This window comes from Pleurodeles waltl, chromosome 7, assembly GCF_031143425.1.
Source record: "Pleurodeles waltl isolate 20211129_DDA chromosome 7, aPleWal1.hap1.20221129, whole genome shotgun sequence".
Taxonomy (NCBI): Eukaryota; Metazoa; Chordata; class Amphibia; order Caudata; family Salamandridae; genus Pleurodeles; species Pleurodeles waltl.
In genome coordinates, this window is record NC_090446.1 from 1267939531 (window position 1) to 1267953589 (window position 14059).

The following is a 14059-nucleotide window of genomic DNA, read 5'->3' on the forward strand; positions in this document are numbered from 1 at the left end:
TCCAGTTTCTTATGGGCCTCTGGAGAAAAGGCGTAGAATTTCTCCTCCTGACGGTGGTGACGTACACCTAGTGTCTCACGATTTAGTCGACCATGCTGGTGAACCCTTATTTGATCCCTCCTTCATGGTCCATCCAAATTCAAAGGAGTGGTACCCATCAGAGCATGTGGCGGATTATGTTTCTTTCTTCTTACGTCACCCTCTGGATAAGGCCGCTCGTAATAAACTCAAGTCAGAGTGTCCTCGTCCCTCTCTTCCGGATAATATAACAGCAACTCCGGTAATTGATCCTAACATGCTGATGTTTTTCTCAAAATTCGGCAAGGATCCCAAAAAGGGCGTGGATAGAGCCTGGTCAGGTTGCCAGGACAAGCTTCTTGATTTGGTGGGCCCTCTCACCAGAATTTTTGATTTGGCGGAAGAAGCAAAAATGGATAATAACCCTATTGATCCGGAGGTCCTTTCAAACTGGGCGCAACGTGCTATTTGTATGCTGGGGAACGCCAACACTCAACTTTCGATTGAAAGGAGGAAGAGTCTGCTTTTAAAGATCGATCCCAAATTAACTTCTCTGGCCTCAAAAGATGAGGGTCCTTTGGCCAAAGGCCTGTTATTTGGAGACTCTTTTATTAAAGATTTGGGCAAATATGTGTCCACCTTTGCCTCTCTGGATAAGGCCCAGCTTTCGATGAAGAAATTTTTTTCGTCTCGGGTTTTTGCCAGGGCCGGCAAAGGCAGGAGTCGCTTTGCCGGCCGCTCCATCAGGAATCATTATTCCAACAGAGACTCCTTCAACCAACAATCTCAACCTGAATCCTATTCAGGATACAAACCGAAGTTCTATCCCCGTCGTTCAAGAGGCTACCGGACCAGAGGTTACTCCAGCAGGGGAGACCAAACCTCCGGTAAGTATTTCCGCTTCTGGCCTTCCTCCTGTAGGGGGCAGATTAGCTCTGTGTCTCGATTCATGGCGTTCTCTCACCTCAGATCCCTGGGTGATTCAATCTGTTCAAGGGTACCGGTTAGAATTCTATCAGATGCCAGTTCAGAGTCGCGTCCCTATACCCCTAGTTTTTTCCCAAGAGCAAAACGAGCTTTTGCGCGTCGAAATCCAATCTCTCCTGGCCAAGTGCGCAATAGAGCCTGTTCAATTCGACTCTTCGGGCTTTCTCAGCACCATCTTTCTAGTTCAGAAGAAGAATCACAAATTTCGTCTGGTGTTGAATCTCAAGGCTTTCAACAATTTTATAATCTATCGTCACTTCAAGATGGAGACTATTCTCCATCTCAGGGACATTCTGCTTCACCGAGATTGGCTAGTCAGACTGGATCTGCAAGACGCCTATCTCACAGTCCCAATTCATCATTCACACAGGAAGTTTCTTCAATTCCAATGGCAGGACTCTTTTTACCACTTTCGAGTTCTTCCCTTCGGCCTTTCTTCCGCTCCTTGGTGTTTCACCAAGATTCTCAAACCCGTCGCAGCCTTTCTCCGGTCTCACGGGGTGCGTTTAATTCTCTATTTGGACGACTTCCTTTTGATGGCACAGGACAAAAATCTACTTCTAGATCATCTTCAACTGTGTCTAAACCTCCTTCGCGATCTGGGTTTTCTCATCAATGTGCAAAAGTCGGTTTTAGTTCCGACTCAATCTTTGGAGTTTCTCGGTTTTCGAATAGATACCACTCTATCGGTGTTGCAGCTCCCGCAACACAAGGTTTCATTGATCAAGAAGGAGATTCGTCACTCCCTTTCCCTTCCGCAGATCTCTCTCAGAAATCTGGCACGCCAGGTAGGTCTGTTAGCTTCTTCCATTCAGGCAATCTTCCCAGGTCCTTTACATTATCGAGCCCTGCAACGGCTCAAAATACGTCATCTTCACAAGGGTCTCGCTTATTCGGATCCCTTGGTCTTAGATGCCGAATCCAAAGAAGAGCTTCAGTGGTGGCTAACCCATCTAGATGCCTGGAACGGCAGAACTATCTTCTCTGCCGCCCCAGATCTTGCATTAGAATCCGATGCAAGTCGGACGGGTTGGGGCGCGAGATGTGGTCAGTTCTCGACTGGGGGCGCATGGTCTCTGAAGGAGTCCTTCTTGCACATCAACAGTTTAGAGATGCTTGCAGGTTCCTTTGCCATCCGCACTTTTGCAAAGAACAGGGTAAGTTGCACCATCCTTCTCAGGATGGACAATTTGTCCGCGGTCAGATACATCAATCACCTGGGAGGTACCAGGTCAAAAATACTCTCCTCTCTGGCAAAACATCTTTGGGAATATTGTCTGCCTCGTCGGATTTCAGTCAAGGCGGTTTTCCTGCCAGGCAGATTCAATACAGTAGCGGATTGGTATTCCAGACACCTTCACGATTCCAGCGATTGGCAACTGCACCCTTCAGTGTTCAGTCACCTTTCTTTTGTCTTTGGAGAAATGTCTATAGATCTGTTTGCTTCTCGCCTCAATTCTCACCTTCCTTCATATTTCAGTTGGAGGCCAGATCCACTAGCCCTGGCCACAGATGCCTTTCTTCAGATTTGGCCGACTTCCCTTCTATATGCTTTTCCCCCTTTCCTTCTCATCCCCAGAGTCCTCGCTCAGGTGCGCAGGCAACGGTCTATTCTGGTGATTGTAACTCCTTTCTGGCAGACCCAACCGTGGTATCCGACTCTATTAGAGCTGGCGATCGCTCCGCCTCTTTGGCTGCCCCAATTTCCCGATCTCCTCTTGAATCCTCAGGGCCATCAACATCAGTTGATTCTCGACGGATCCCTGTTCCTCATAGCTTGGAAAGTTTCGGGTCGTCCTGGGGAGTCCCAGGAATTTCGGAGGACGCTGTTAAATTTATCCAGCAGGCCAGAGCCCCGGGAACTTCCAGGGCCTATAAGTCAGCTTGGTCCCTTTGGTGCAGCTGGTGCCTGGTCAGGAATTCAGATCCCTTTTCAGCGAATGTAGTATTAATTATAAATTTTTTGGCTTCTTTGGCTTCTCAAGGTAAGGCTTATCGCACTATTAATTTGTATAGATCTGCCATTTCTGCGGAGCATCAAAGAGTTGATGGTAGGCCAGTTGGAGAGCATCCCCTGGTCTGTCAATTGTTAAAGGGAGTAAGATACGTTAATACACCGTCTCCTAAATATAATGTTATGTGGGATGTTACTCTGGTGTTGCGTTTTCTTACCTCGTGGCCTGATAATGAATTATTATCTCTCAAACAGCTTTCGGCTAAGTTAACCATGCTTTTATGTTTAGTTTCTATCAAGCGGATCTCAGATGTTAGAGCACTGGATGTTACTTCCTTTTTCTTTTCTCCCCTAGGTGTTTCGTTTCAGATCAAAAAACGTACAAAAACCAACTTGTCTAGTATTAATTATCCATATTTTCCCTCTCAACCCAAGATATGTGTTGCAAATTGCTTAAAAACTTATGTAACCCGTACTGCAGATTTGAGATCGTCCTCTTCATCCCAACTACTTATTTCTTTTCAGAAACCTCACCTTCCTGTGTCTTCCCCTACCCTGGCTCGTTGGGTTAAATGGGTTATGTCCCTTGCTGGCATTGATATTAGTGCCTTTGGTGCCCATTCGGCCAGGGGGGCTATGGCCTCTCGTGCTTTTTGGGCAGGTTCCTCTTTACAGGATATTCTCAGATCTGCAGACTGGTCGAATGAAAATATGTTTAGAACTTTTTATTGTAAACCGATTTCTCATGTCTCAGATTCTGTGATTGCAATGCTTTGAACATGCATAATAGGAGCCTCCGGTCTTGTAATAAAATTGAGATTTTCCTAGCCTTGGTGTCTGAAAGGCTAGATTTTATTAAAGACACGGAGGCGAGTATTATCCCACCACGATTTAACCCGCCCTGTTTCTCTCTTTCAGTACCAACTCCCTCTTCCGGTGTTGGCTCAGCGTGATACACACCAACGTCTCTTACCAAGCTTGGATTTGTGCGGCATCGACTATGCCTTCCAGTCGTCCTTCGGTCTCCGTCATCTTCGAGATGGTTGCATGGACTTTATGACTTTGGTTTTTATGTTCTATGTGATTGTTTTGGTTACTTCTCCTCTTTAGTTCGCATCAAGAAAAGAGGACTTGTTGCTCGCAGTTAAGATATTAGTAGTGCATTGTGATATCCCATTGGTTACTTCACTATGATGTCATTTTGTAGTTCTTTGTTTCTGGATACTGTAGTTCTTGCTTGGCTGCTGTTTGTAATTAAAGCAAGAAAAGACTGCTTAATACTCGCCTCCGTGTCTTTAATAAAATCTAGCCTTTCAGACACCAAGGCTAGGAAAATCTCAATTTTTAAAGCATAAATTGCATTATGTTACAATTTTTAATGCTGAGTGTCCTCTTCCCGATATAAGTTAATGGTGAAATAAACATCTGTCGTATGCTGTCCCAAATATTGGTAGGTATGTGAAGGGGATCCTAGAACCTATTGATGGTGTGCACTGCATGTCACTTCTGGATGGCCTAAATTGGGTAGAGGCTCGGAGGTCTTCTAAACTGAGCCGAGGACAGGTTCAACAGTCTTTTCATAATATCCGTGTCTCATTTTCAAACAACACTTATATGCAAACATGGTATGGTAATGAGCAGGCTACGTAGGTACCTGGATGCCCATCCTCATGTCATATCTTGTAATCACTCACACTGAAATATTTGAATAAGCCCATTTAATTAAGGGAGGTCGAAAAAATACCAATCTAGCCTCAGAAAATAGTGAAAAGTGGGGGAAAAAACCCGCTGAAAAAGCCCTCAAAGAGTGTAAATAAATGCACTTGGAACTGACAAACGTTGAGGAAAACATAAAATATGTTCCAGGATCATGTTCTCTGAAGTCTAGAGAAACATAATGAACGTAAAATGGCTGCCCGGGAATAGCTCTTTATGCTCTAGTGTAAGCCCAAGTGACTTCAAACATGTTTTAAAGAAACAGGTATATTTTCCTTGCTGATGTTCCTGTGGGGGGTCTCCAGTTTTTATACTTCATGCGTTTTTTAAACAGAAAAAAAGACAAATTAAAAAGTTGGGTAGTTTGGTGCTTCCAAGGTCCAACCAGGTTACAAGAAATTATTCTAGGTTTGTGGATCTAAGGAGGATCCCTTGCTGGGGAATTTGCCATACACTAAACTAAAGGAGCCTAGTATGTAGATAAACGACCATGTGTTCAAGAATGTATTTTTACTGTTAATGTTACCTTCTTTTACCATTGTATCCTGCTCTTGCAGATCCTCCTCTTCCTCAGGAATCCATGAGGGTATTCTTAGCTGCGCTGAAAGGACAATTTTTTAGACTTAAAATTTAGGATTTCAGATTATTTTGTTAATATTGAACGGGGCTATTAGAGAGTCCATCTTCAATTAATTTACTTGTTATGAGGTAAATTATTCAGTTCCTCTAAAGATCATTGCAGGTTTTAAAATGAAAATTACACCAATGGGGCTTTTACAGAAAAGTCCTAAAGTAACAACCAAATATTAATTTTAGTTTTATTTGGAGCATTTCACGAACCTAGTTTTGGGAAGGAATGGAACACTCAACAGGGAACAAGATGGCATGAGAAAACCAAAATGATATATGATTTACTGGTTAGAGGAGTACGATTCAAAGAATATTTCCATCAGTACGAATAGCCCATTCTTTGAACAACAGAGAACTTCGAACTCCTGTCAAAGAAGCATGTGTCAGTAACTGCACTGACAAATATGTGGAAAGAAAAGAAGCACCATGAATTCCTTCCTGAATTAATGAAAGCATGAACAAAGTATAATTTTCAGTGGTACAAGATTCCGGAGTCGAAGGCTTGTTTCCAGGGGCGCAGCTTTGTCAGTATGATTGAGGAGTGAGAGCTTCAGATTTCCCAACAATCACAGGGGGGCATCTTTTTAAAACACATCATATAAGACGCATGGCATGAGGCTGTTTAAGGGGCAGTGAGAATAGTGTGGATTGTTAGGGGTACCTAAAATGCAATCTTTTTCAAACTAATCACCATATTTTACGGCCTTCAAAACACAGACAGAGTGTATGTTATTTTGGGGATATTTAAAAACCCCCGGTGAAATCCAACAGACACTCCACCTTATCCGACCTAAATCATGTGTAACCAACTATTAACAACAGAATACATTTTTAAGGGGGGTATAACACCCAAACACCCCCCAGGAGCTACGCCCCTTCTTGTTCCCAGTCTTTTTTGTGTGAACTTTTGCAATTTTATATATTATTGACCCGACTTCCAGTGTGGTGATTTCTACACAACTGCGCGTACTGCAGCTGCAGTGCTGTTATTTTTAACTTACAAAAGAAGCCTTCAAAGACTTTGGTTCACACTGTACATCATACCAATTATTTTGGCTGAAATAGCATCTAAATTAAACAAAGGCTAACAACTTACAATCATTTTGTGCGTTATGAAGCTAAAAAGTAGAGTTAATTCAACTATAATTACACAAATTTGGATCCTACTTTCTTATCTTTCACCAGGTCACAACATAAAAGTGATACCCTGTGGTATTATGTTGTGTGTAGCGATAAGACCATATCAACCTATTGATGTGTTCTAGCACGTCTAAACCTAACTTCAATGCGAGATGGACAACTTACACCACCACTCTATTAAATCTTTCAACAAACCCATACATACTGGGTAAATACAATGTGGTGCGCTCCCATGTCTTTAAAGATCGTTCCAATGTTTTCCAAAACAAATTGTATTCCACTGTCTGACCTAATGGATCTTGGGTTGCCTTCCATGTAGAAATATGCCTTCAAAAATTCAATTACAGATTTAGTATCGGGACGCTACCTATTTTAACTCTGCCAACTTTGAAAAAATATTAAATTGATCCTTTATATGGACATACCAAAACTATTTCTAAATCTTGCAAAGGAGTTTGCAGAAATTATGACTGTAAGTTAAAGTTACTTCCCTTCCATCATGGTCTTTCTGGTACATATTAAATCTAGATGCAGAATCCTCACTTGTTGGATATCCCAGTAGTCAGACTGGATCCGAAAACTTCCACAGCTCTATTGCACTAGTACAGGGCACTGGATTCATCTCGCCACCAGAAAAGCCATGTAGCATTCACTCAATGCACTAATTTCAGCCCCACGCATGTTTTCTTCACACCCTTGGAGGTAGAGATGAGCACTGACCACGAGTAATAGAGTGTAGTGCAGCAATCTAAATTTGAACCTTTTTAGTGTGGCTTACGACCATCCTTTAGAGCACGGAGATGGGCAGGACTGATGTGGAATCTGCAGGTAGATAACCTATCCACCAAAAAGATTGTTACAGAAGGTAACTGACTTTTGAGGCCGATGGGCACTCCTGCCTGCAGATGCATTACCTGTTGTATGGATTCCAAAGCAGTAACTCACTAACTAGTGGGTCCTAAGGCGTGGTCAAACAAGGAAATCCTAGAGCACCAAATATGTAAAATTATTATTCCTTCTCACATCTGAATATCAACAGAAGCGTACGTCGCCACCCAACAGACACACAAACACCTCTGGCCAATGCCTAATTGAAAGATTTTGCATTGGCAGGATAGAGTCAGATTTCCTCTGGCAGTTCCCTCTGAGCAAGTTCATAACACATCTTGGTGCACACATCATCCATCTGGACAATGTAATCTTCTGGGCTGCTTTCCTCTTAGTGCTGACCATGTACTCCACGAAGAACTGGTCCTCGGAACTGATCTCTTTATTGAGTCAATGCAGGAGCAGATCACCCTTTGCATCCTTGTTGTTAGGATGGGATGAAGGGTAAAGGGTGGGAAGTGTAATGGCTTTCCCCAAGTTGAAAGGAAACGCTACTTTTGGATGGAAATCTGCTTTAGTTTGAAGGACGAATGTGTCTGTAAAGAAGCATGCACATGGAGAGGTGGGGGCTCAGTGTCTGCACCTCACTAATGTTCCTCCCTGTGGTAATAGCCATGAGAAACACAGTTTTAAGTGTGGACAATTTCAATTGGAAACTGTGAAAGGTCTCAAATGGAGCATCCATCAAAAAGGTCCAAATACAATTCAAGTTTCATTGTGGCATTACAAAATGGGGGGAAAACATTTTCAGTCCTTTCAAAAACCTCATAATGAGCAGGGATTTGAACAAGGACAGCTGGTCTGGAAGGCAGAGAAAAGCCAACAGAACTGCTAAATATCCCTTAAACGTGCTCACATCAAAGTCCTACTGGGCCAACACCAGTGCAAATTAGAGCACCTCAGAAAAAAGATCCCTAAAGGGATCCACTTCATGCACCATATACAATACAACAAAACTCTTCCACCTTCCTTAATAGACTGTTTTGGTGGAGAGGTGATAAGTAAACAGAATCTCATTGACCGCCTATGGAATCAGTTAGGAGCTCAGGTGCCCCTGCTCAATCTCCACGCATGAAAGTGGAGGCACTAGAGGATGATGTGCAGAGCATGTCCATCGGAATAGGTGAAAAGAAACACTGGAGTCCTGACCTGAATATCTAGGATCCTCTGTGGAGGAAGAAAGGTGATGCCCCTATGAACACAAGGTGCTGCAAAGGGTCTAGGTGACACTTGCGCACATGACAGAAAAGCCCAAGTCAAACAGCAGGGATTCCATTGCCCGCAAGCGATGCAGCACCATCTACACTGTCCAGGTATGGTAACACAGAGATCCTTGACTTGTTGAGATGGGCTGCAGCCATCATCTTTGTTAAGACTCTAGCCACCAATGTCAGATGGGATAGGAGGAATGCATGCAGGTAGCTCTTGTGCAACTGCTGGATTGGTTCATGGGAATATGTGTCCAGCAAGTCAAGGGACATTATTCAGTCTTCCACTTCCAGCACCAGGAGCACTTGAGCAAAAGACAGCAGCTTGAACTTTTCCTTGGGAAGGTAAGAGTTCAAAAGGCTAAGGTCTAGGATCGGACAGAGCAACTCGTACCAAATTTTTTGCTCTGGCACTAACTCTGCTGCTCCTTCTTACAGAAGTGCTGTCACCTCCTGCCGCAGAATTCGAACATGGTCATCTGACTCACGAGACTGTGGAGTGAGGGGTTTATTGAAAGAGTAGGGCATAATCCTTTTCTACGGTCAGATGGATCCATTGGTCTGATGTTGTGACTCTCCTAGGCCTGTAAAAAGAATGGCACCTGTCCTCTCACGGGCAGCACATGATCTTTTAAGAGAAAGCTAAAGTGTCTTTTCAGGTGGTGTAAGGAAATTGAGCTGGAGAAAGAGGGTTGCAGGGTCTGACCGCCCCTGGTCTTATCTCTACCTCTTTATTGAGAGGGCTGGCACAAGTAAAAATTGAAACCTCTTGAGAATTCCCAAAATTTGTTAAAGTAACAGTGTTCGGGGGGGTTCCAAAGACATCAGCAGCTGTTCTGGGCACTGCATGGAATGTAGCAACCTCAGGGGTTCAGGCGGGCTGCTCCTGAGGGGGGGTCCATTTGGAGAGCTATCTAATCTGCTAACCTGCTGTATTGCTAAGTTATCTGCCATATCAGACAAAGGGGGCAGGAACAGACTGGCTGCCTTGCACCTATCATCAGTATTATGCTGGATTGGGTCAGGTGCAACTTTTGCCACTAATGCGGATGTAAACTGTCTCACTGCTCTTCCCTGAATCTTTTCTCAGCAAGTCTTCATTTCTTAATGCCTTCAGTTCTGGGAACTGGCCTGAGGCTGCAGCACAAAGGGTGTCCGCAGTTAAGGGCCTGCTGGAATGGGTTCTGGTGCCAGTGGCAGTGACACTGCTGCCAGAGGGTTTTCAGGAGGGGTTGTGTCCACCAGCTGCACATCTGATAAAGACTCCACAGGAGACAGCCTTCAGTTGAAGTCTTGTTTGATTGAGAATGCCGTTTAAGGAAGGAATACAAGCTCACCCTCTGACTTCCACCCCAAACTCACATCACCCCGTAAGGCAAAGAGCTCCACTAGCTCCCAAAGAGTACTCTTCAACGTACTCACGCACATACAAAGCTGTACCTAAAACTAGCAACACATACCTCAACAACCGCATAATAGTCCACAAAAACTACCAGACACCTCTGTTTTGCCGGACTCCTACTTGCACACACCCTTTGCATATACCAAACCAGGTCCTGCAGTCGTGCCTTCTCCTAACTCACTTCTAAAGCCTAGAGCCACATGCCCCCTGCACATCAGAGCCTCATCCACAGTTTTTAAATTCCGCAAGAAACTGAAGACCTGGCTCTTCACCTAGACCTGACCCTGGCTCAGCCATACAGCCCCTGTTTCCAAGCCAGGATACCCTTCCAGGTGAGTTGTGTGCTATACAAATGCACATGACATGACATACCAATCCTAATCTTCTTTTTGTTTTTCTTTTCATGACGCAGGTGAAGGAGAGGTCCTAAAAGGGGACTTGAAGGGCAAGCAGCAGAGACTGGTGCGTGTTGTGGGTCATAAAAGGTTTGCTCTTATATTCCTCTATGGCCTTGGGATGCATGACACTGGACTTGCTGCATGACCTTTATTGGTGCCTCATCCCCAAACACCATAGGCACACTTCAGGCGGGTCTAAAATGGACATTGCCCATTACTGTCTGGACAGGGCTTAAACCCCTAGCACTGCATTTTGAGAAACATTTAAAAAAGTTTGAGAAAAGTCTCTGAAGAAAAACTGAAAATTAAAGTAGAGGGCATTCTGTGTAACCATCAAATCGTGCAGAGAAACAGGACTGACACCGGTGTGGGTGATAAACCACTCCAGTGATGCCATAATGGAGCTAGTTCTGGTGCTGGGATGGACCCTACGCCCCGCTACCCGCGCAGGGGAGCTATGAAAATTTCCAGATTCTGTCTGATGCCTGGGCTATTCCACAGGTGAGAAATCTGCAGGTTAAAGTGCCCATCAAAACACTTGTGCACTACATAATTTCAGCAACTTGGTTGAATTCTGCCAGTGATCTCAATCTTGCACAATCTTGCACATATTGTAATATCTGGTCACACTCTGTCCTTTCTTGTGCACCAGAAAGTAGCAGGAATAGCAACTACGATCTTCTTCTGATGCTGGTGCCTTCTCTATGGCTCCCTTAGTCAATAGAGCCAGCACTTCCTGAAGGAGCAAGGAGAGATGGTTCTCTGTCAGCCGGTTGTAAATGGGTTGCATGGGTGGAGAGATAGTCGCAAAGGGGAGGGAGTAGCCCCCTTGGACAGTTTACAGAACCAAACTGACCTATCTTGCCCCCTACTGGATGCCCATCATGGTCAGAGGGCAAACTAAAGGGGTTTGAAAGATGCGGCTGCCGCGATGACCTGACCTCTGGCTACAGTTCCACGTGATCAATGGTATCCGAGTCCTCAGCAACGAACAGGCTGTATATCTGCTGTTGATAAAGCGATCCAGCTCTGATTCCGCCTTCTTTCTAAAAAAGACAAGAGCCTTCAAAGGGCATGTCCATAAGAAATACTTGGAGATTCCCTGAAAAAACTGTTGTTTTCAGCCAGGTGTGGTTCCAAACAACCACTGATGATAAAATCGCTCTACCCAGCAAGTAGGCTGTGTCCAGTCCACATTGTATGGTGAACTTTGCTGTATCTCTCCTGTCAACAATAGGTTGGGAAAGTATGGCTTGGGCCTCCTCCAAGACCTTAGGCAGCACTTGCGCAACCAAATTCAAGATCACATGGGAATATCGACCCAAAACGCATGCTGTGTTCACTGATCACAGTGCAAAACTAGCGGAAGAGAACATCCTCTTGCTAAAGGAAGGTATCCAACCTCTTGGAGTCCCTTTCAGGTGGAGTGGTCGGGAACGCACCAAAGTTGATCCTAGAGGTGGAGGCTTGGACCGAATGAGGAGTTGGCAGCGTTGATCTGTCCGCTCATGGAGAGGTTGGTGTCCAGGATGATCCAGAGGGTCTTGGCATAGTCCGCAGGGGTGGGTGGGAGGCCCTGGGTAAGTGGTAGTTGCTGAAGATAAGGACTTCAATTTTGTCTGTGTTGAGCTGGAGGCAGTTGTTTTTCATACAAGCACCGATGTTGCTCATGTAGCTGGTGAATGTTTCTTTGGCGGTGCTGGATGAGTCTGTAAGGGAGAGGTTGAGCTGTGTCTCATCCGCGCATGATACTATGTTGATGCAGTGGGCTCTGATGATGTCCATGAGGACGTCATGGAGACATTGAAGAGTGCTGGGTTGAGCGATGGTCCTTGCAGGACTCTGCAGATGAGTTTCTTGGGTCCTGAGGTGTAAGGGGGAGAGGGTTTCTATGCTGTGGTTGGTGCCAAAGCCAGACTGATAGCTGTTTAGGAGTTGATGGAGTTCTAGGTGGTCTATGAGTTTGGCTTTCTCAATGACTTTAGCTGGAAAAGACAGAAGCGAGAAGGGTCTGTAGCTACTGAGGGTATTGGGGTCTGCTGTTGATTTCTTCAATAGGTCGTTGAATTCTGCTTTCTTCCAGCAACACTGGAAGGCGGTGGTGGTTATGGAGTTGTTGATGATAGAGGTAAGCCCAGGGAGATGATGGTTCATCCAAGATTGTACATGAAGTAGAAGGATAGGTCTGAATGGGGTCCGGAGTGCCTGGTGTTCATCAGGGCAGTGGTGTCTTCATTCAAGAGGGGCTTTCAGTTGCTTAGCTGCTGTTTTGCCTGTTCAGCGATGAGGGAGGTGTCCTGCTGGGCGTTCATATTGTTATGCTGTGCATCAAATGTTTTGTAGATCTTGCCAATCTTCTGTTCGAAAAAGCTTGAGAAGTCATTGCACAGTGCTTAGGATTGGATGATGTCATTGTTTGCAGCTGCTGGGTTGGAGAACTCCTAGATGATGGTGAAGAGTTCTTTTGCAATGTTGGGACTGGATTTGAATCTGAGAAATAGGGCCTTTTTCTTTGCATTTCATAGTTGTTGGTGGTAGAGGCTGAGGGTGGTTTTGTATGTGTATCTTGTGGTGGTGTTTTTGTTGAGTCAACATGTTTTTCAAGTTGTTTGTAGTGGCACTTAAGACTCCCGGAGGGTGTTCATGTACCAGCTGGGTTGTTTGTTGTTTTTGGAGGTCTTGTTTGTGGTGGGTAGCGGTGCAGTTGGCGCAGTCAGTGAGCCATTTACTGAATAGCTTTGTGTTAACATCAAGGTTACCGGTATAGTTGGGTGGGTGTTCCTGTAGGGTCTTGGTCCAGTTTTCTTGGGATATTTTGCCCCAGTGTCTTTAGGGTTTTCTTGTGGAGTGGCTTGGTGGGTTGGTATCTTGAAATGTATGATGTAGTGCTGGAAACATGTGAGCGGAGTCATGTGGATGGTAGTGATCCTGTTCTTGAGGGTATGGTCTACTGTATCTGTTGATCCTTGGAACTTGGGGTCTGTTGTCTCTTCCAGGGGGGAGTTGAGGTCCCTGAGGAGGGTGTAGCTGGTTGATCTGATGGAAAGGGTAGCTTTGAAGTCTGCAAAGTGGTTGCAAAATTCTGCTCAGGGGCCAGGGCAGTAGGCAAGATTTCCCTTCAGGGTAGCATTGTAGTCCGTTAGTTTTTTGAAATGGAAGTGTTCCACGAGGGTGGTGTCTGAGTTCAGAGAGGTGGTGCAGTCAATTGTGTTTTGTAGATTACTGTGTGTCCTGTGCCTGGTTTGTGGGTTTAGTCCTGGTGTATGATTTGTAGGCAGGTGGGATGGCTGCAGCAATGCCCGGGTTGGAGGCTGGATTAAGCCATGCTTCAGGCAGGAAGAGAAGGTAAGGTTTCTTACTATTGAGGAGGTCCTAGATTTCAGTGGAGTGTTTCCCAAGGGATCGGATGTTGAGGAGCATGGCGGACAGTTGGTTTGGGGTAGTGGCGTGCGTCAGTTGTTTGGAGGTATTGGTGTCAACATCTGAAATGTTGCAGGTGAAATCACAGTGAGTGCAGGAGAAAGGTCCTAATGTGGTGCAGGGTTTACCGGTGTGTGTTGCTGAGGTTACGGAGGATGATGGAGGAGTAGCGGCAGCATTCATTGGCTCCGGCGGCAGCTGTGGTTGTGGTGTTGCGTTGGATGGTCGTGGGGACAGGGTTCCTGATGCTGGCCACGGACCAGGTGCAGATGGGCTCAGACGAGCTTGCCTTTGGTGT

At 45.1% G+C, this 14059-nt stretch overlaps 1 protein-coding gene across 11 annotated transcripts in view; it reads right to left on the reverse strand.

The window, feature by feature from the left end:
* Nucleotides 1-14059, reverse strand: part of LOC138246157 (uncharacterized) — a 291013-nt gene that overhangs the window by 65883 nt on the left and 211071 nt on the right. For 5 of the 11 annotated variants that reach the window (XM_069200447.1, XM_069200446.1, XM_069200445.1 and 2 more), the window contains one exon: nucleotides 5202-5276. The exons of 5 other annotated variants lie outside the window; for them this stretch is intronic. In XM_069200447.1, coding sequence (XP_069056548.1) covers nucleotides 5202-5276 — 75 coding nt within the window. The remainder of the gene's footprint in view (nucleotides 1-5201; nucleotides 5277-14059) is intronic. One more of the 11 variants, XM_069200454.1, reaches the window with a different exon arrangement.